Genomic DNA, 22,312 nt, shown 5'->3' with positions numbered 1-22,312 from the left:
CTCGATACAACTGAGTGGTATTTAGTTGTAGAAGCAGTAGAAGTGCAGCAAAGTAGCATCACTATCATATAGCGTACATACGCACAATTACCGGACAAATCTACTCTGTCTAGTTGGCTACTATTATTCACCTCTTCTACCCAATTCAGCCCAACGATCCGTCGCTTAATCTTCTGAAGTCGTTCTTGCGACCATCAGAATACCCGGGTCGACCGAACGACTGCAGTAGGCATCAATTCCTGTTCGTCTGTTGCTAACTGTAGTAGTTTTCTTCAGTGGACTCTAGATTAAAGACGATTACTTACTGAAGAGTTGTGTGGGAGGTCTAGAAAATCTTAAGAGACAGAATTTTCGTCACCATTGTAAGCGGGGAGAGGCCGTTTCTCGCGTTCACAGTATCAAAAGCAACAATAGCAGCACTATTGGAGTCGTGCTGTAAGGTAGGTAAATGGTGTGCGGCCCCGTCCTTTCATGCATTCATTAAATATAAGCTTAAGCAATTTATGGACTGACTATCGATTAAGTCTAGGAAAAGTGTCAAATTTACCTGTTGTTAATAGCTAAACATTGAGATGCTTCTAGAAAGAATATGGTATGACTTTTACTAAATTTAATCTGTGCTATAAAACCTTTCTACTTTGATTGCAGTAAAAAAAAAGTCTAATCTGTTCAAGTCTCTGCAGTAGCTAAATTTACTGCCACTTCTAGTAACTTCAATTATGGGTTATCTGTTGGATCATGACCACCTTTGGCGTTTCAATTGAGAAAAAAGCTATCGTTATAGAGCTTCCTTTTTGTTAGAATCGTGTGGATGCTGGATCTCTTGTTTGTTAGACGGAATCAAAAATGCTCGGGTGGCAATTTTGCTTAACGTGATATGATTCCAATGATGACATGAAGCACAAAGACAAGGAGTGAGTGTGGTACTTATTCTTGCTCTTCGTCAGTTGATAAGTTACAGGCTCAGATGTGTTCAGTAACAAACAGTGAATTTAGTGGTTCGCGTGTGCCGCAGCTTTCATATGAAAACTTTTATTTGACTAGTGAATAATATCTATTATTGCATAGCATATCACAAATAATCTTGCTACTACACAAATGTGTTGAATTCATGAAGACAATGCAACGAGGAACCTTTGTCACACTTAGTTCTAATCATAGGCAACACTAGAAAACATGCATACAAACGCTATAATTTCATGTTTTATTTTATTATGATCTATTGCAAGATAATCCTTGATACTATTATCCACAAAGCTAATACTGCACCCAAGTGTGTTGTTGTACCACATGCTTAAGTATGAGCTGTAAGATAGACACACTTAATTATTACAATATGCATAATAGGTTTTTTAATCATTGAAATTTTCTCTATCAAGTAATGCTGATTTGTCACACTAAACTATTACTCAGTTCTAATCATAAGCAACAGTAGAATAAATATCATACAAACATTAAAATTTACACAATTTTTTTTCTATTGTTTTTCAGCTACTAGGCTGCGTAACAAGATCATTTTTTGGTCCCATTGTCCCGAATACTAATGTTACGTCTACGTTTATCACTGCATCAAATTTGATCAAGAATACAGTAAAACTAGTAAACTTCAAGCACATTACCACGTATTCTTGTTTCTCTTTTGAGGACATGACTTTACATTACAAATTGTTGAACTTCAACTATTACATTAGTAAATGTATCATTTAACTCGTAGTTGGGTCTTATTTCAGGACACTGAAAATATCTTTTTTAACATAGTTCAAACTTTGTGGGTATTTCTAGCTTAGTGTTTAACCATCACTCCAGGTTCAAAAATTATCTTTGAATGAAGAATAGTTTGAACAGATTATATATGCGTGCCCCCATATGTCTGTAACTATTAATATCTATCAGTAGAGCAGTAAAACCATGTTCACGTGGAAAGTTATTTAATATGTACAAGATTCGTTATTCTGATTTTTCTAATATAATTCGATGTGCTGATCCTTAATATTTTTTTTTGTGGTGTGCGTGTACCTAACAGAAGCACGTCGTGTAATTACTTCTCTTGCTAACAGGTAACGAAGTGTTTTAAGCCGTGCTATTCGTCCAACGTGCTCAAGTGCTTGAATTGAATCTACTGCATTAACGTCCCGAACCTTGGTCCCGGTTTTGATTCCGAGTATGTATTGACAACCGATAAAAAATTGTAATCTTTTGACACCTTCATACGCCAAGTCACAGACACGAACTGCGTATGCTGTTAGCGTTTTCTACAAGATTCAGGTGGAACATCTGTCGCAACTCACGTGCTTCTGTCGCCGTCATCACCAGTCCTTCATTAATGCCTCAGGAAAAGGAACAAGAATAAAACAAAAGATTTTGTAGAAGTAGTCAAACGTATGCTAGCGGTGTGTGATTGGTCAGTAGGCAAAGGTTGGTGGTACAAATTACACAAATCTAAATGTAGGATCGAATAAAAACACTAATAATAAGAGAAGGAATCAAGCCGGACACGGCTGAATTTAAAGTTGTTAGTGTTTGAGCACTAGTCGTAAGTAGTGCATAAGCGACAAAGTAACTTTGGCTTTGCACTGCAAATCTGTCTTCTTCTCATTAAACTCTATCACACTTGCAAGTAAAATCAATCGCGCTTTGTTGAGACGGGCCTCGTCTCTCTGTGTGTGTGTCGCCCTGTCCCCTCCCGGCAGCACCACGAACAGCTCGGCCTCCGATTCGATCCGGCGGCTGAGCGCCAAAATGTTCGGTGGAGGCGGGGGCCATAAGTTGCGCTCGGCGCAGCGCGAAAAAGTTCGCCAATTCATCAGTTTCACGCAAACCGGCGAGAAGACAGCTATCTACTGTTTGCAGCACAACGACTGGAAGCTGGATCAGGCTAGTGATTCGTACTTTTCCAACCCGGACTTCTATCATCGCCACGATGGCAGCTCAGGCGGCGGGGGTCACACCGTCAGCCAGGCCGCCAACTTTCATCATCATAGGTCCAGTGTTGGAAATGTCGATCGAAAGAAGTTGGATCAACTATATGCTCGATATCGAGGTTAGCTTTTTGATACAACAATATTTGATTTTAACTTGAACTACATGCTGACATCTTACAACGATATCAAAATAGTACTTTTGTTTAGCACGTATTATAGGTTCCAGCAAATAGTATAAAATACTTGATGGAATCAATCATGTCGTTATCCGTATCCTGTATGAGTGAAGACACCCACAGAATACAGATAACGACCTACTCAAGCATGCTAATGCTTTTCTATTCTTACCGCATTAATTAATAAGCTCGTGTCAGCATTTGAGGGAACTGGGACGTAGCATTAGTTTTTTATCTATTCAAAAAGAGAACTGAGATCCCTTTTTGGTATTTTGGAAGGTTCAAGCACATCGATTCGCATTAATTTATCAGAAAATTCAGGACATCCTATTTAATCCATATGTTAGGGTACTTCACAAAGAATAGTTTATAACAGCACTCTGCTATCTCAAACCAAATATTTATGTTTTCTCCCTTTTTCTACTCAGATGATGCTGCACGCCATGGTTTCTTAAGAGAATGGAGGACGGATTTTGTGTTCTATTTTACTGGCTAGTGTAAAATAGACGTGTACTCAAAAGTTACAGTTTCGATGTTTAAGCATATACAATACAAAGAAATGGTACTACAGAATGATTTAGTTGTTAAAGATCATTTTATATTTCGATGGCTCATTTTCGAATGCTGTGGCATTATATGTCCACATTACAGATTCTCAAGAAGATAAGATCCTAGCAGATGGAGTAATGCGTCTCCTCGATGACCTGCAACTACAGGCGGATAGTAAGTTAGTGCTCCTGCTTGCCTGGAAGTGGCGTGCTGCCGTTCAGTGTGAATTTTCTCGGGACGAGTTTTATGGAGGTAAGGAATAAATTTACTGTTCGAACTGAATCATAGGTTTACAATATGAAGAATAGGCGTAACAATGGTATATAATGCAGCAAATTGAAGGTCGAAGGGACTAAGAATAATTCAAGTACGCGGTCCTGTGAGCCAACGTCAGAGGTTCCACATCTGGAATATAATGTGTAAGAGCTTAAAATGCAGATTTAGATTTTTGAATAATCTTATTTTCTGTATTTTTTAACCCAGTGTATGTACTTCTTTGATCCAAATAGGCCATTGGATAATTTGAGTAAAACAATTAGTGCGTTAAAAAACAAGTGTTTCAGCTAAATCGTCAAAATAATGTATGCCATTGTTATAGACGTTCGACGGCCTTTTCGTATGAAAAGGTACAACAGTTCTTAAGTGAGTTCATATGTCAAAGGACACCGTGACTTTTCAGGTATGTCGGATATGGGTTGTGATACAATTGAGAAGCTAAAAACTAAACTCAATTTGGTAGAAATGGAAATCAATGACTTTCGAAAATTCCGAGATTTCTACAACTTTACCTTCAACTACGCTAAAAATCCCAATCAAAAAAGTCTTGGTAAGTTGTTTACTTGCCACATTGGTTGTGCTTTTTGGTTTTACAATGATGTATGACCTCTCTAATCTAAATTCGATTTAAGATACTAACATTATAAACTTTATTAGTTTTTATTATAGACTCTCTAGTTTCAATCAGTAGTCTCAATAGTTTCATATTGTAATCATGCATTGAGTCAGCTCGACATTGGTTGTTTTACAGATTTAGATATGGCGTTGGCTTACTGGAACATCGTACTCAAGGGTCACTTCCGTTTTTTGCCTCAATGGTGCGAATACTTAGAGGAACACCACAAACGTTCTATTCCACGCGACACATGGAACCTTCTCCTCGATTTCGCAATCTCGATTAAAGAGGACTTGTCCAACTATGACCAGGAAGGAGCTTGGCCGGTTCTCATTGACGAATTTGTGGAATGGCTGCGGATTCGACAAACACAGACACAAGCAGGTTAAGATTACGTCTATATCTAAAACGAAGGTAACAATTGGGAAATAAGATGATTTGGGAGTTAGAGTGTCTAAAGATTTGTTAGTAATGGACCAGCAACCTAAGGATGGTAATAACTACTATATAAAACGGGTTTGTCCGTCATGTGGCACTAGTACAGTCGGTGAGTTGATGAACATGAGTACAACCCCGAAATATCGAGTACATGGCATAGAAAATAAGGTGACACGCCCTCTATTTTAGGAATGAGAAGGGTAGCACCATTTAACTAGGTTAGCGCGGCGCCCCGCATTCTTTTAGATAGTAGTCATACTGTAGGCAATAGGCTGGTTTGATGACAATTGACTATATTGTTGTTGATTTACTATCGTCAAGATTTAAAGGTCTCAATTACGATGCTAGATAAAAATATCGATCATGGTAATAATATGGAAACAATGACTGGGTTAGTCGGCAGAATTTTCTGTACAGTGGGCGCTAATGTATATTTATTAAATGAAATAAAAAACGGATGATTTTTAGATAAATCCATTATAGCAAGGAGATAGCCAGTGTAACGGCATACAAGATCGCTCCTGTGAATAAACTATCGAATGAGGAATTATATCCGGTAAAGACAAAAGATATGTTTGGCTTTTCCTTTCGCCCTGTGTATTCCAATATTTGCTATCAGGTGTACTGAATAAGATAACATCATTACACGCAGATATATCTGTCCATAACCTTAACAGCGCAAGGTTGCCCGCGACAACCACGACACCAGATAAATATAACCAACATTTTATTTAGGTTGTCAGAGAAATCAGATGTTTCGTTTGGCCATGGCTCCGTTTGAACACATGCTCATTTAATTCAAAGGAAACTGTTCTGAAGCTCTTGCTTCTTTTTCAAAGGTTCGTCTCATGACGTTATCTAGGAAATTGAAGAAATCGACGACTTTCATATTAAGGTTTTAAGCAATACGTAAACGACATTTCTTAATAAAAGTACTTAATTTGTAAATAGGCACATTTTAGTAACGCAAACTCATCCTGATAATAACGGCGAAATACAGAACCACAGTAATCTTTACAATGCATTTCATAGCTTTTTCGCCCACTGAAAACCACGCGATTGGTCTAGCATACTTATAGTTTAAGCTATTATCTAAAGCAATCCCTGAATCGGAGGCCTTGTTGGTTCCCTTGTTGATATTTGTGTGTTCAAGGCTAAAATGGCACAACAACGAATTCAAACGATACTAGTGGTTTGGGTCCAGCAAAAGGAGTATGGCGTGACCAAAATTGACATCACAGAGAATTGCTTTTTTCGGTTAAGTAATTACATATGGCTCGTTTTGAGACACGGGTAGTCTATTTTGACTTTCGAATTGTTACTATCATGGTAATGTGGAGCCCACAGATGAGTTGGCGTAGTGCTATAGTGTTTCGTATGTTTGAAAGCACCTGTAATCGCTCAATTATCTATCTTATATAATAGCTTAACCTACTACAACTATCTTATATAATAGCTTAACCTATTATATAAGATATGTCATTTTTCTTTCTTTAGCGACTCGTTTACTAATGCGGCACCCAACGTTTACAATCCTCATACAAGCCACCTGTCAGGCTTGACATTTGACTCGGCCGCCAGATCGTTTATTTCCGCAGAGAAGCCACAGTCATCAACATCGTACCGTCCTGAAAAATCTAACGCCCTAGTGGAATCCAAAGCCGCCTCTGAACCACAAGCGATGCTGGCAGACCGGACGCAGCTTTAGTGCTATTGCCGCTGTAATTCTCAGTTTTTGTGTTAGCCGAGCCAGAATTGTATAAATTACAGTTAATCACATAAAATCCTTGTTGAGGTAAAATCCTTTTTAATTTTGCAAGGTTCTCTAGATTTGACGTAACTCTTACATATTCGGCGATCTGTTACTTTTTTCTTCTTACGCATTTTACTAGCATTCTGACACACTCATTAGCTTCTGACCCAATTTAATAAAGCAATCGTATAGGATGCGTTTTACGCATTGTATTATACAAGGCACTTAACAATCAAATTCTCAAGCTGAAGGCTATACTGACTACACTTTTTTCTGATGTAGCAGTAATTGATTAACTCGTCAAAAATCCTTTTTGCGGTTCGTGCGTGGATGTGATTTCTAATGGTTTGATTCGTCTATCAATATTTGTTATCTTCTTGTCACCTACCCGTATTTTGACAATTTCCCACAACTAATAAGACCCTCTTCGATAAATTGCTGCTAAATAGTTCGCAAGACGCGAAACCCTTATTCCACAAAAATGGGAATATATATTCCTAGCCAACATACAAATTCCAAGTGTTTTTTATCACAAAATACGGGAAAGTCGTCAAAAGACGTACAGTTCTTTGTTTCTAAAGATAGATATATAAATGAAAACGACAATAGTTACAGCGTTCTAACAACTTATCGTATTTTTATTTCTACTATTGTGAATTGGGGGCAGCGGGTGGGGCTTCGAGGATCTGTGGCATTCTGCTTACTGTGCCTGTTTAGCTTACGAAAAAACCGAACGGCATACCTGATCGTTGTATTGGGTTTCAGTACTATTTGTAGGCTCTTCTATGCTGTTAACGTCATGCGATAAGATGCGTCATGCGTCTTCTTGCCCTTTTCAAGTTACCTTAATGTATTATTAATTTCGCCGGCCACCTCTGATTCTACTCTTTAAACAAACATTTTAGGAGCAATAGTAACAGTAGTATTAATAACTGGCATTGTCGCTATGGTAATAGTGCTAGTAATGACAGTATCCGTAACAATAGCCATGTTTAACAGGAAAAGCCGCAAGGAAGCAAAATATATCCCAGTTTTAATACAATAGAAAACATTCTGCGAGTTTTTTGATACTTCTACTTTTCATCTGCCGCTTTTGCTCTTTACTTTTTTTCCTATATTTATCTCTTATTATTTGTCTAGTTTGAGTGTTTTTGCAATCTGCTCATATTAGTTACAAAAAATAACAGATTTCATTTGTATGCTACATAGAATCACTATTCTAATATTTCTGTATCTGTCACCGCTTCTCTATTTTCAACTCTTTTCATCTTCAACCTGTCCATAATCACATGTATTCGTTAGCTAGTGCCGCGTAACTCGAAGAAATGATCTCGTTAGTTCGCCGGGTAAAGTCGCAGCGAGCACAGTGTTATGTTTACTCATTATTCTGCTTTCTAATTGTCACTACCTAGTGACCACTCTGACGGTTTAAAATCTGTGTGTTTAGTATTAAATTTAATTATGAAATGTAACATTGCACTTACCAAATTATTCACTGCAGTTTTAGAAAGAACAATACTGTTTGCTTTCTCTAGCTCTCGCCTCGCCTAATTCAATTGAATTGTGTTACATGTCTTAGCTTGACTAAATGGCTTTCAATTTAAACCGCCATTATATACAGTAGTAGTCCAACTAGTCATTCAATCATACGAAAAGGTAATAGCCATTAGTTCTACATTTCCCTGCTTGAGTGTTTATCACTGTTTACTATATGAATTGACTAATTCCATAGTTATGCCCATCAATATCCAGAGATGTCCTCGCAAGCAAAGGGACCAAGAGTCCACCTTTAGTTAGTAAAATATATCTCAGCTAATCGCTCATAGTTGGTACCATTGTAATAATGTTGTTGGGTCCTCTCAAACTGCACTCTTCTTACGCATAGCTATTATTTTTTTACTGAATAAGTCGGCAAGTGTCATTCGTACTCCCGGCCGCTCGTATTGATATTTGCATTTTCCGGTTTTGTTCGTCCTTCGTCCACCACCTATTATTATTGTTATTGATAAAATGGATATCTTTACAAAACCTTACAAAACTATTTTGCAATTCATTTATTGTGGCTCTACAGTTCAGGTTACAAACGGTGCAAGTGATGAAATGTTCCCCAACAAACCCTCCGATAGATTAATTTTAACAGTTGCCTTTTATTATTCTCCCCTTATCTCTACGTTTTGCACCCTCTACCTGTGAGGATGCAGGTATAAGCTGTGTCACTCGTTGCTGCACCGAAAAGCGCATCTTTTTGTTGTTGTTGCCATCATCTACATTGTGCATTTTCATATTCAAATTTTCGTCTTCCCATGTTTACAGCTTTTCCTTACTTTTTACGATAATCTACACCTATTTAATAATCTATTTACCTGGGCTCAGCCTTTAAGAGAGAAGCACGCACAAAAGGCAAAAGAAGATGTATTACCAAATATTAATTAATAATACAAGGAATATTAATTAATAATACAAGGCTATAATTAATAATAAGTTTCATTATTATTATTGTAATGATAATTTATCATTATCATTAATATCGTCCCTATCGTTGTCACTGTTATCATCATTATTCATCTTTAGCTTCTCAATATCAGCATAAGGGTGGTAACCTAAGAAAATCAACATTCATGTTTTATCAACTTCATTGTTCAATTTCCGCAAAGTTTTCATTATATTCATTATCGTTATCATGTCATTGTATATACAATACACACATAGACTAAATGACACATGAACACTGACACACCAACCATCAGTCAACTATCCAGCCTTACTTATTCATTCATTCATGGCCTCATTCTCGTTTACTTTGTAACTTACACACCCATACACTGTTGCTTACGCAAATTCGAAGCTTTCAACATCATACGAGATCCCCCGATTTTTTCTCTGACTTACTTCACTATTTTATCGTCATCGCTATGATCTTTCCGCAAATTCTTTTCATCTTTTCATTTTCATCTGTAGGCATTTTTACTTCCTCTGTGTTGTCACCCTCGGTAATAGTCTGCAAACTACAAAGTGGTGTGGCCTTCACTGTTCCTGCCACACAAGACTCTTCTTCCGATACGAAATTTTATTTTTGAATCCTCAAAGCTGATCAGTGACATGCTGTGACGGCATATTGATTTAATTAGACTAAAGAAATCATCAGATCCGACTTGACAATCCGATCTCGAGCCAACTTTATAGTTATATGAACTTTTATCTAAATTATAATATTAGGGTTGAGATACCGGATGCTTAAGCTTACTCGCTGTCACGCGTTCGATTACAGTTCCGCAGTCTTCGTTCAGTCCGCCACTCGCAGACGTCGAAGACTTCCCCTTCTCCCTTTCCCATCACCAGGCGGAATCATACAGCGTAGTCTCGTTGTGCTCGCTAACGGCAACAATTATTTTTATTTATCTACAAACAGAAAGAGAATGCAAGTCGTCTTGTTTGTGATGTGGTACTATTTTTTTAACATCTATACACTTCTATTAAATGATCGGGGGATATCGTATCAGAAAAGAATTGATTTAATAGATAAAGTGACGGCCCCTTAGCGGACGGCAGCACAGGTTGATGGAACTTTTTTACATACAATACCTCAGTAATATTTATTTTAACTATTTATCCATTCCGAACGTGATGTATGCAAGCAACGTTCCAACAGACACTAACCCCGTGAGGTAAAGGGGTACGCTGATCTTTATCACTAGCAATGTTGCATGTCTCACACAAATAATGCACGGCCGTCCAAAAATGAGCCGTCTACCTATTAATCGCTAATCAAAGTAGGTGGTACACATAATCGCTTCAATAGGGATTGTTACATCTGTTTATGCCAGTTCATAAGATACGCACGCAGCCCAACTTAAGGAGATTCTATCCATCTAAATAATCCTCCTTGCTTGCTACCAAATATTAAGATTAGAAATAAAAATAATAATAATGTATATTACCCAAAGACATGCGATAAAGACCAACTAGTAGCCCTGCAAGACGCAGCATGATTTACTGATACAGTTCGCTTTAATTTTTCACGTTTGATTTAAAAAGACAACTATTATGTCTTACTACGTTTACAAGAAAGAATTACCAGTCGTTTTCCAAGGCCTACTACTATTATCAGAACTTCTAACTAGCAACAACATGATCTTACAGTAGCTGTACTGTCCCACTTTTAATATCAGTATCGCCTGTCATCGGGATCTCCAGCAGATGAATACTCCACTACTTGCGGAAATTAATTTGGTCCACAATTAAGCCAGGAGTAACCAAATGCTACATATCATACAATCTTAATACAATACATACATAGAGCTATGTATGTCCATGCTGTGCGAACGGTTCCTGTGAAGTTGTTGTCGGCACTGCGCAGTTGTTTAGTTGCTGTTGTATGTGTGTCGGAGGAGAAGAGTTGATGAAGGCGGTGGCTGTATTGGCATTACGCCCTAACATCCACTATTAGCAGCAACCTTCTCCAAAATCGCTGACGAAAGCATGCAGCTGGCAGATGTGTCAATGTGATTAATATCACTGGAATATATCCGTCGAAATACACTCATTTTCCGCTAGCCCATGCTAAGGGCTATTTATGTATTTTGACAGCAGTATAAATTTTATATTTTGGCATTGCTCTGTTCTATTAGTTGACTATCGTGAGTTGCCTGGCTTCCGTCGAATTGCACGCTTCACTTTACGACCCGAAATCACTGGTCCATTAAATGGGTTATCAGCGGATTGACCTCTAAAATATAAAATTAGTATAAGTTAAGTTCAAGAAGAAGTTATGGGCTAACCTATATTATTATTATTAGGATTAGCGACTAACATTATTAGAGATAGGCAATTTTGCATTCCTGGGTTTTTGTATTGCCATAATTTAATACATACGGAGCCAAGTCGGTTTCTCTATATTTTTTAGGCAATGCGTTTTCTGTCTTGCCTTTTATTCAATATAAGCATTACTCAGGTACTGAACTTTTATATCACAGTGCGTATATTACAGATCAGCACGAGCTTCTTACTATCCTGGAAAATTTAGCTCTTTATTGGGGTCTTGTTTGGGTTAAAATACCATAATAGGGTTGCATTTAGCGAAATTTAAGAACCATATAAACAAATGTATAACAGTACTGCATTGCACCAAATAAGGCAAGTTGGATCATATTTTCAATTTGCCACTTAATTTTTAAGCGGAGTTTGGATCGCTTATAATTTAAGGCTTCTGACCGCAAACGATCAAATATGTTAAACGATTTCCTAGATGCACGCAGTACAGTCTTTCTCATGCTCAGTATAGTAACGTCATTTAGATTTATTCGTGACCTTTCCTGAACAATGACATAGCCCACTGTCGATTTTTTCTACATACATGAACGAAGGAATTCCAGGTGCGGCCGGTGTACCTGTTGTTGCACCAAACTGGAACGGAGCAGCAGTACCAGCTAGTCCAGCTGGTGGCTGAGCCCCAAACTGGAAGGTCGTTGTCGCGGCGGGCTGAAAATATAATTGACGTATAGTCCATGTTAACGGCTCCAGCCGAGATTTGTCCATTCTCAGCTATCGTAATCAGTTTTTACGCCATTACTTTTTTATAATTTCTGTAATCTCACGAGAAATTTCGTTCAATTGTTGAGGTAGTAGATGAACTCACCGCTGCCGCGGGGCTCGTAAATTTGAACATTTCACCGCCCGTTGAAGAATTAAGATTGCTCATCGTTGGAGTGGCACAAAACCCGAAAGGGGTGGCAGAGGCAGGCGGAGCCGTCCCGTTGTTGGTGTTAGTATTAGTGTTGTTGGTTCCGCCTGGGATTGTAGATGCCGCTGCCGAATTAGCTCCGAAAGCAAACATTGTTGCAGGCCCACCTGCTACCGTATTGGCGGCGGATTGAGACCCTGTAGAAGGCTGGCCAAAGACGAAGGATGGCACCCCACTAGGTGTGGGGGTTGGTGCAGCGGTTACCGCTGGAGTAGAGGGTGCAGATGCTCCAAACTGAAACACTGAACCAGATGAAGCGGTTCCACCTCCAAAAACAGGTGTTGCCGACTGCGTTGGGGCTGAAGCGGCAAGTGCTCCGAAAGTGCTAGCTGGCGGCGTCGCTGTGGATGCAGCTGGTGCTCCAAAACCTCCAGGTGCTGAAGTCAATGGTGTGGCGCTTGCAGATGACGCAGCTGCCCTTTGTCCGAATGTGAACATTGGCGGAGTTGAAGCATTAGCCGCTGCCTCGAAGTTGTACCCAGCTGATGCCGAAATAGTGGAGGAAGCCGCTGGCGTCGAGGAGCTCGTGTTCGATACCCCAAATACAAATGGCGACGACGCGGGAACAGAGGGTGCCTTCGAAGTCGTGGGTTCGGTCGAAAGTGCTGTACTTAAAGCAGGAGTCGCTGACAGAGGTGCAGATTGCGAGGTATCTAGAATGGATACAAGTAGATTACGTTACAAAACAACTTCAAGTCAAGAGAAAGGGTGCCTTTAAAGGGACTTTGACTAGTGTAACCGTCACGCCTGCACTTATGAGCACAATGATATGCAAATTTGTCATGAATATTTAATTAACGATTTTTGCTTATAGTTTTAGACTACTGAAAATAATGCAATTTATTCGGAATCATTTTCAATGGCGTCGTAACAAATGGTAGACCAAAATAACAGTCAAATTTACCCATGAAACAGATATGGAATATTTTCTTGAAAAATTTCAGCTATCACAACTGGAATGAACATGGAACTAGTAGCGTTTGACCGTAGTCAAAAAGCTAACATAACAAGTTAGCTCATACAGATTAGAGCAACAATAGTTTACTTCAACAAGCCTGCAAGTACAAGATTTGATTAATTCGTCTGTGCCCAATCAGACTAGAACAGAGAATATTGTGGCTTTATGTCCCCGACACTAGCGTCAGCTCCATTCCGCAGAATCGCTGGGATTATCTCGATACCAATAATAAAGCCTTTCGTAAAGGTTAATCCATATCAATTAATCATAATTTTCCTTTTTTAATCATATTTCCAATTTGTAAATAAGATTCTAAATTGTTTCATGGATACGTGTGTACACGGTGCTTGGAATAAATTATGTCAACTGGGTGTACTTGTCTATGCTGGCATTCAAATGGAAACAGTTAATTGGGAGATCTTATTATAAAAACAATCCTAACCAACGTATTAATTCGATATAACTACTGTTCGCTTCGGTCGGGGCTTTTATTCAAAATCTAAGCCACTCATGAATCATTTGCCGAAATTCGCATACAAAATTCGAGAATAACTTTTCAACCGTAATCGCGACTAAAGTTATATTGGTAATATTAGACGTTAAGATCCTCTTTTTTGTTCTAGAAAGAGACAGGTTTTCAGGAGCACCAAGTCTAGGAGTTCACTAAAAGTTTTCTAAGATGTACCCCAATTATTCGCAAGTAATCCGTATAACATATAGACTAAAATCTTTGATTTTTTTTAGCCACAGACCTTTCCATTCGTAAAAACTCTACCACGAAATTTTTATAGGTCATATTAGAAACAACAATGCGCAAACAAGCATTTTATCTGACATACTCTATGATAAAGAAATCTGCTACGGCAAATGATGCAATGCAACTGTTACTTGTAAATATCAACTGTCACATATCAAAACCATATTAAAATATATCAAAACCATATTAAAATTCTGGAACTATTGTTTTTTCGGCCCTATTATTTTATTAGGCTCTTAAGAGAAACATTAGACTTCCTTTATTAGGCTTCTTAGTAAGAAGTGAGCTAAGGCAAAATGAAGGCTAGGATCGATATCTGAGTGATTTGTTAATTCATATAACGCTGTAGAACTGCCCAGATGCTCTTTTTTTTCCATCTACACAACAAATTACACTATGCAAGTCCTTTTACACCATATAATTTGCTTAGCATACAAAGCCTATGGACAATGTCTATTGTCACAGTCCTGCCAGTGCGATAAAATCTTTAAATATAAAAGCCGAGCAGTAAAACCTACCGAAACTGAAAAGTGGTTTTGATGCCTGAGAAGTAGTCTCGTGCGGAGAACACGAGGGCGGTCGTTGTGTTGCAGCTGTGGGCACAGCTGCTGTGTTTAACGGCGTAAATGAAAAGGCCGAGGAAATCGGTGCCGTTAAACTCTCCGTTGTAGTAGCCGTCGCTACGGAAGAGGGAGATGCACCGAACAATGTCGCGGTCGTTGTGGCTTGTGTGGTGGTCAAACTACTGGATCCGAATAAAGTGGCACTGATAGTGGATACGTCACAAGCAGTAAAAGCAACTGGTGTCTGCGATTTAACTATATTATTATCGCTGGCGCTAGGCACAGTAACAGAAGTTGGTGTTCCAGACGTAACGGTTGTCGATGTTGGTGCCGTTGTATCGGTTGTTATAGTAGCGGGTACAGCTGGCGAACCAAACGAGAACGTCGCAGAAGAAGCTGTGGTGGCTGGAGTGGAAGAGGCAACCGAAGTTCCGAAAGCGAACACAGGAGTTGAAGTCGCAAATGTGGTGGTTGTAACTGGCGAAGCCGACGTCGTCGGCGATACCCCAAATGCTAACCAATGAGAGTGTAAACAGGTTAATTTCTACTTCATTTGTGAGCAAATGATTCTGTAATGGATGAATTTCAAGGCCAATAGGTCCAGGAAGACCCCTGAGGTAACAGACTCGGGTAAAAAGATAACTAATGATTTAAAAAAAGGAGCTTTTTATACAAACTGGCGTCATACGCAAAATGATAACAAATTAAAATTATTATTTACTATTATTACTTATTACTTACTAAAAAGCCCCCCCACTCCTGCTGTGGGAACTGCAGCCTTGGTATTATCGCTGCTTTTTTCCTCTTCGGATTTTGATGCCAGCGCGTTAGGTGTGCCAAACTTAAACGCGTTTCCGAATCCCATAATTGCTGCTGTATTTATGGGAGCTTTATCGTTCACACCAGATTTTATTGCTGGCGCAGCATCTTTGGTCGATGTCGAAAAGGTTGGCCTGTTATCATTCTCCTCCTTGGTATCGTCACTTTTTTTTTCACCTTTTTTCTCGTTCGGAGCAGAATTCGAGGGTTCTTTAAATGCCAATGTGGCCGCGGCTAGTGCGCCTTCTGTTTTCTTTTCAGCAGTATTCGTCTGTCCAAACGGAATATTGTTGCTGTTAGTCGCATTCGTATTGGGAGTTGCTGAAGGTACGCCAAACTTGAAAGCCGATGTCGTGATAGAGGCAGCAGTAGTTGAAGATGCCACTTGACCTGGCTTAGGCGCTTCACAAAAGGCACATTTCACACTCTTTATATCATTTCTTTGGGGGCACTTACTGCATTGCCACCCAGACTGCATCACGAAAACACCGCCAAATGGCAATGCGGGTTTTACGCTGGAAGTTGGCATGGGTCCACTACTTAGCTTCACAACTGGTTTCGGCTTCGAACATGCCACGCAACTAGTCGACTCGGAATCATTGCTAACCATACAATCATTGCATGTCCATGAGCCAGGTACTTTCTTAAATAAGTCCCCCCATTGATTTGGTGGAGCAGCGCTTGATGCAGAGCTTTGTGCGACAGCCGTAGAAGTTATCGCTGGATTTTTTGTTTCACATGCTTTGCATTTGTCATCGTTGGGCCCATTTGTAACGAAACACGTTGGACAGTCCCACTGGCTGGGGGACTTCCGAAACTGACTTCCCCAGTCTGAGGCTTCACTCGGCATTTTATCTTTTTTTTCCGAGCTTAGAGCGTCAAGCACACTTCCCGATGTAGCGAGTTCGGCCGATGGCGAGGGGGTCTTACCAATCTCTTTTACTTTGAGACTACCAGGATTGCCTACAATCATAGTGGGTGCTGCGATCGTAAATGAAGGTGTTTTGTTTAGGGTATTATCAATACTACCGCCCTTATTCAGATAAAGAGGATGTTTGAATTTAAACTCCTCCTCTTTGGACGAAGACACCTCAGTGGGCTTTGCAAGACTTACCGGCCCAGCGAAAGTAAACACTTCAGGAGAATCTGCGCCAGGACACACAGGCGGCACGGACGATTTTTCAAAGGGCTTGTTACTGAAGTCCGCCAGCGAAGTTAACGGCGAACGTACAGATCCAGCCTTCGATACCGGTTCTGTCCCTGCAGCAACCACAACCGAAGGTTTAGTTGAAAAACTAAAGTGAGGTAATGTTTTAATGGGAAGAGGTACGGAAACTAGATCAGGATCCTCGGGAGCTGGTTCCTCCTCGGGAATCAAGCCTTTCCGATTAGAATGAATCGATTTCGTCGGTTTTATCTTCCCACCGCCTTTATCTGTACCAGGAACATCGATAACTTTTGAGACCCGATGATGGCTCGATGGAGTTGAAGTGACAAGAGGAAAACTAGACGCTATCGGTGGAACTGGTATTTTGTCTGAATCGACATCGATGGTGTAATCGTGCTGGGCAGCTGACGTCACATTACTACCGATCTTGGCGTTCTCAACTGGCGTACGACATGTGCTCAATGTTGGTGGCATATTTTGGCGAAGTGATGCAATTGATTCTAGCGCCTCTTTGCGCCTGAGTTCTGAATCTTGAGAAGCGACGCTGTCTGGCCTACCCATAGGAATTCTTTTCGCATTCTGTACAGGCGTGTTTATCCTCTCCAAAGCTTGAATTAGCCTTTTCGCCGACGAGTTCTGTCCTTGAACACGCACATTTGAAGGGGCCTTAGAGCGTGTCGCTGACATTTGATACGGACTAGGGGAAAACAAATTAAGCTTTCTGTGTGCCGCTGCTCCGCCATAAGTTGTCTTCCCGTCATAGAAAATGCTACGGTTTAGACTTCGTTCAGGCTTCTGAAGCGACGACGACAGGAGTCTATTATGCTTTCCTGCCAATGGAAGTGTGGTATTTAGCGTGGATGAGAGCGCTCGAGATGGCCGAGAGAAAAGCGAAAAATTTAACGATGACGGATCGGCTGCTGCTGTAATGACAAGCATACCAATAAAGAACCGGCCTATTGTGTTAAGGATTGGTACTGCAGATCAGTAAGTTTAAAAAAGGAATACATAAATCGGTGAATTGGTATAATCTGAAATCATGTTTTTGAGAAAGATAGTACATTAGAGCCTCGTTACATTTTTTTTAATGTTCCTATTGAAAACAAATAGATGCTGCAGAAATACTTAAAGAAGTACCTCTTCAATTATAGGCTACTATTATCAGTGGGCCCGATGCGCTTTCACGAGAATAGTAAACTTAGCTGGTTTATCATTCAGTCATTTAAATCAAAACTGATTGCCAACTTAGAATTATTTAACACCAAGGGACCTACAGGTTTCCGCGGTGATGGCAATCTGTTCTGCACCGATACTGACATCTCTGGTTTTGCTATTGTCTGTACTGGGGGCCGCTGCTGTTTGTAGTGGAGGTCTTAAAGTTGCAGAGCGACCGGGATTTGGCCGATTGGGCACTCGCTGTTGGTCGTTCGATCGATGATCGACTCCGTCGGGAGTGCTTGCCTCCGCTGATGTTGGAGGATTCGTTCCCGCAAGAGAAAGGGAGGAACAGCCTGATGTTGATGAGTCCGATCCATCGTCAAGGTCACAAGCATCATCGGTTGACGTGGTTGGGGGAGATACTAGTGTGACAGAAGAAAGGCGCGTAACAATGACCCCTACATTCACATCGTTTGTTGATAGCATGAAATATAGGAACAGCAAAAAGGAATATGGTGAATGTAAAGTGGTATAGCCTCATGGCATTCCAATGGTGTTTTTACAAGAGAGGAAATCATCAGGCTCAGATTGTTGGTAAGCGATTCGTTTAAGAAACTGGACCATGATATATAACTATTTTTGATAATAACATAACTTCGACCTTCCGATGCTAAGTAATTTACAACTTTTTTTAAAAGTATGTATACTGTTAAACGGTAATGAAGGTTTATATATATATATATATATATATACATTATTCATGCAATTAAGATTTTACCATCAATAAGTAGTACTTTCTGAGACGCATTTTTCAAAAAGAATAATTGTTGTTCATATACAGAGATTCAAAGGATTGCGATCCAATTACAATAATCATAGACGCTACATTTCTACATGGCCCGCAGATATCCAAATTTCTAGCTGTACTACTTGACCTGTATGCGGAATAACCATCCATATTAATAAACAAATTGACGCGGTAGATGCTTTTCACGAGGAAAACAAAGTACGAGGAAGTGTCGCCGTCGATATTCCATAATTCAGGTATGCTGGCTACACATACACACACACATATATGTATATATATATATAATGCATTGTAGTAGTAAAGAAAGTGTCGCAGATCCGTTTTCCTATTATTTTGCAATAACTTAGATTTTGTAATTCAGTGGATTTAGGCCTGTAAAACCGCAAAATCATAAGATCTCGATCAAGAACGACTGTCCGTCTGTAAAGGAATCTAAAATTGCTATTTTGCGGCTTCCGAAAACTCCTGTGGCGTAAAACACTATGGTCAGCCGGATCTGATGATAGCCATAAAAACGCTATTGGTAGCATTCCACTAATTTCGATAAATATATATATATAAAGTAAAAACTGATGTTTCGCTTGCTACAAACCAGACAATGTACGAATCATTATATAAAAAAGTTTAATCATACCTCTTACCCAATGCGAAAGGTGTATGCAGAACATGTGTGACAAATGTTTTGGTATATGAAAAATGTTGAGCTAATTCTTGTCGTAAGTTATTACAATTGATATGGTTCTATGCAAATGTTTCGATAATGTGACAAGGTGACGAATACATAAATCCCTCCAGCCATCAAATATACACTATAGTATTGGAAATAACTATGAAAAAGAATAAGGTGAATTGAAAACAGAACTGAGTACAGGAGGGATGTTTGTTCATTGTTGGGCAAGGTGACAATATTAGTCTCATTCTATGGATAGCACTTTTTTTAGGATTATTACATGAACAATTACTACGCTGATCATTTAAAGCTACGAGTAATAAGTTCACATAAGTTTTATAGCAATCAAAATAAAAAAAATGCTAATAGAAGCCGCCATAGCTCATGATGGTGTTAATGATGATTATGATGCTCGGACAGACCATGCGTACCACGTCTCGTTGCCGAGTGAGGTGCTATGTCGTTATTAAAGCGAGCGAGCTTGGAACTACGCTCACCGCCGTTTCTAAGGTTGCTGTAATGTCGCCCATGTGATCCGGTAGAAGATCCAGAGCCTGAAGGCTGGTCGTCGCTCAGTGGCACCCGGTATCCGGCAGACATCTGTCCAATAGCCTCGTGTTCACTTGCCCACGATGGTAGTAACCACTTGGCAACTTCTGCCACAGAGTCCAACATCGTTCGTCGCCGCTGAAAGTAACCAAACGAATGATACGAAATAGAACAGTATATTGTTAGATAATTAAATCTTCGGCGTCAACTTTCACATACATTAATTCTTAATTATTTTAATCATCCTATTATTATATCTGTTAACAGATGCCATGTGTAGTTCTTTGTCCGAATAGTACGATGCGGAGGTCAATTTGTGTAACTGACTCATTCGGCAAGCTTTGGTTAACGATTTGACCATTTCTAGCAGTCGGCTGGCTTGCGGACCGCTGCTGGTCGTTCAGTAAAATACAATAGAATATGTGCACGAGAGAACAAGTAAACGAAGTGGGGAAGTCCGAAATATGCTGGTATCCGCAAACTTTGAAGATAGATACCGGCAGGCATTAACCGACCAAATAACTGGATCTAAGCACATACGTTGTGCACAAAGTAGGTTGCAGTGCTCCAATTCGCATCGAACACATGACGTCTCGTTTTGATTTATACTTACAATAATTATGCACGTATATGTGTGCTGAACTAAGGCACTGCTTTTAATGCTTACGATGTTTTTTCCAACGTTGGTAATGAAAGCTCATGCAAGGAAGAGTGAACGGCGTGCAATTGAATTGCAAGCATTTACTCTGCTTGTAGAGTGTAGTAACAAGAACGCTGTATTTAAGAATCAGTTTGATATTGGGGCCTTCACGAGTGCTCTTTATCTTATGCGCCGCTACCACTGCACGCGCCACAACCAAAATGCGGAAAATAAATAATTTTTTTATGGGCCAATACACCTTGACTTGTTAAATTCAGTAGCTATTAATCGATGTTGCTGCCGTAATTTGACTTTAGGAATTAGATTGGGGCACACAGGTGAGACCGAGAAAAAGAATCAGATACGCACCTTGCCACCTCGCGGTTGGCTTGAACTGTTGATGCTGTCGGCCCGCGAGCCAAGCGAAGAACGTTTTTCAGCCATGCTCTGTCCGAGTGGCCGCCCCGTTGTCGTGGGCTCTGCGCGTCTTCGATTTTCGACCAACGGCAGTCCCGTCTGTCGTGTGATATTGGCTGCTATTACTCTTCCTTTACGACGCCTACGGCACCCGATGATTTTTCTTGTTATCCCTACTTGGTTTAGTACCTCGTATATTAGTCAATTCTACTGTAGGCTGGCTAAGACGCACGCAGACACGGACAAGTGTTGGCTGCCTGCCTCTATTTCAAGCCACCATTACCACAAGCACTATTGTAATTATTAGATACATCTACTGCTACAACTACGATTACGTTCTTTCTGCCGCCGTCCTTCGCTGCTGAAGTTGCACAAACAATCGCAGTCCTATCGGCGGAAAGCAACCATGCCCGAGAACGAACGTGTCTAGCACGACCGCACGTTCCCTAGTCAACTTATTCGTAGATCACTAGGCCCTACTGGGGCCGGACATCGACCGGCACCCGTCGTCAATAGCACGTTTTGAGCTGGGACAACCACGCCACTCAACTAAATGCTCACACCTCACGCATTCAAACGAACAATGGCGGTCAAAGCTGATCAGCACATCCTACCACAAACGAATCCAAATAGTACCACGACTTTCATACCAGACTGGTGGTACGGAACTCCCGGAAGTAAACCGACATCCGCGCGTTTGGCGCGAGATTTAGAAATAGGTGAGAGAAGAGACCAAAAAAGAACTGAATCCACTTGAGCAAATCACAATAGACACACGACATACACATTTTACATGATTTATATATAGACATATATACTCTACTCTCTGTTAATTCAAATGGGTCTCCGCACCCCATAGATGATAAATATTCGGCAAAAGTATGGGCATTCAGAGGTTATAACAAAAAAGATACCAACGGTGTCTATGAGAAAATAACGTGCTTAAGCAGACTAGCGCGTAATTTTTTCCATATTTGTGTGCTGAAGCAACATAAGTGACAGTAGATTGTACTATTTGTCCAATTAAATAGTAATTAGTAAACGACATTTGATTAATTAAAATCGTAAAAACCTTTGTTGTGGGTTTGAATTAAATCGCTGAAGGATGAAGGATAACAGTTGTTTGAAGGTTTGGGAATAAGAAGCACGCTCATAATAGCGCTATATACATATACTAACGTGAAGTTCGCTTAAAGCGGCGAGGTTGTGCTTAAATTTCAATGGACGTCTTGCATTCCATAACTAAAATGATTTGCTGCCTGAATTTGGCTTTAATATTTCATAGAGACTTCTTTGCAGAAACCTATATATAAACCAAAAGCTGCTACCCTGTACT

The 22,312-nt window shown here is 39.9% G+C and overlaps 2 protein-coding genes across 12 annotated transcripts; one reads left to right on the top strand and one right to left on the bottom strand.

Annotated features, from left to right (window-relative positions):
* Nucleotides 1–9: 9 nt before the first annotated feature.
* On the top strand, nt 10–5,546 carry LOC111250337 (DCN1-like protein 1). 4 transcript variants are annotated; one of them, XM_086986303.1, is made up of 6 exons: nt 10–440; nt 2,058–2,161; nt 2,619–3,040; nt 3,749–3,898; nt 4,308–4,472; nt 4,674–5,546. In XM_086986303.1, the coding sequence occupies exons 3-6, from the start codon at nt 2,740–2,742 to the stop codon at nt 4,925–4,927; spliced, it is 870 nt and encodes a 289-aa protein (XP_086842429.1). In that variant the 5' UTR covers nt 10–440; nt 2,058–2,161; nt 2,619–2,739; the 3' UTR covers nt 4,928–5,546. The 4 variants fall into 4 exon arrangements, with proteins under 4 accessions (XP_086842429.1, XP_022661158.2, XP_086842427.1 ...); XM_022805423.2 differs by having other exon boundaries at nt 2,058–3,040; nt 4,326–4,472; XM_086986301.1 differs by having other exon boundaries at nt 2,058–3,040.
* Nucleotides 5,547–7,338: 1,792 nt separating this feature from the next.
* On the bottom strand, nt 7,339–21,589 carry LOC111250334 (uncharacterized). 8 transcript variants are annotated; one of them, XR_002673307.2, is made up of 9 exons: nt 20,929–21,589; nt 19,793–20,057; nt 18,009–18,350; nt 15,489–17,657; nt 14,703–15,260; nt 12,365–13,122; nt 12,083–12,207; nt 11,023–11,455; nt 7,339–10,128 (listed from the first exon to the last, which is right to left on the bottom strand). XR_002673307.2 is itself a non-coding variant. In XM_022805409.2 (8 exons), the coding sequence occupies exons 1-8, from the start codon at nt 21,001–21,003 to the stop codon at nt 11,362–11,364; spliced, it is 4,386 nt and encodes a 1,461-aa protein (XP_022661144.1). In that variant the 5' UTR covers nt 21,004–21,589; the 3' UTR covers nt 7,339–11,361. The 8 variants fall into 8 exon arrangements, 1 of the variants encoding a protein (XP_022661144.1); XR_015325881.1 differs by having other exon boundaries at nt 15,489–17,654; XR_015325883.1 differs by having other exon boundaries at nt 18,009–18,314.
* Nucleotides 21,590–22,312: the final 723 nt, after the last annotated feature.

Source organism: Varroa destructor, unplaced genomic scaffold (assembly GCF_002443255.2).
Source record: "Varroa destructor unplaced genomic scaffold, Vdes_3.0 BEIS01000004.1, whole genome shotgun sequence".
Taxonomy (NCBI): Eukaryota; Metazoa; Arthropoda; class Arachnida; order Mesostigmata; family Varroidae; genus Varroa; species Varroa destructor.
Note: the sequence above shows the minus strand (reverse complement) of the source record. Positions and strands in the feature narration are given on the sequence as shown.

What these genes read in the sequence shown, in the direction of transcription:
- LOC111250334 (XM_022805409.2), bottom strand. Translation starts at nt 21,003, where the DNA reads ATGGCTGAAAAACGTTCTTCGCTTGGCTCGCGGGCCGACAGCATCAAC. An exon ending in AACGAGACGTGGTACGCATG is followed by an intron (nt 18,351 to 19,792) that starts GTCTGTCCGAGC and finishes ATGTGAATGTAG; the next exon opens with GGGTCATTGTTACGCGCCTT. An exon ending in TGCCATCACCGCGGAAACCT is followed by an intron (nt 17,658 to 18,008) that starts GTAGGTCCCTTG and finishes TTGTCATTACAG; the next exon opens with CAGCAGCCGATCCGTCATCG.
- LOC111250337 (XM_086986303.1), top strand. Translation starts at nt 2,740, where the DNA reads ATGTTCGGTGGAGGCGGGGGCCATAAGTTGCGCTCGGCGCAGCGCGAA. An exon ending in ACTATATGCTCGATATCGAG is followed by an intron (nt 3,041 to 3,748) that starts GTTAGCTTTTTG and finishes TCCACATTACAG; the next exon opens with ATTCTCAAGAAGATAAGATC. An exon ending in TCCCAATCAAAAAAGTCTTG is followed by an intron (nt 4,473 to 4,673) that starts GTAAGTTGTTTA and finishes GTTGTTTTACAG; the next exon opens with ATTTAGATATGGCGTTGGCT.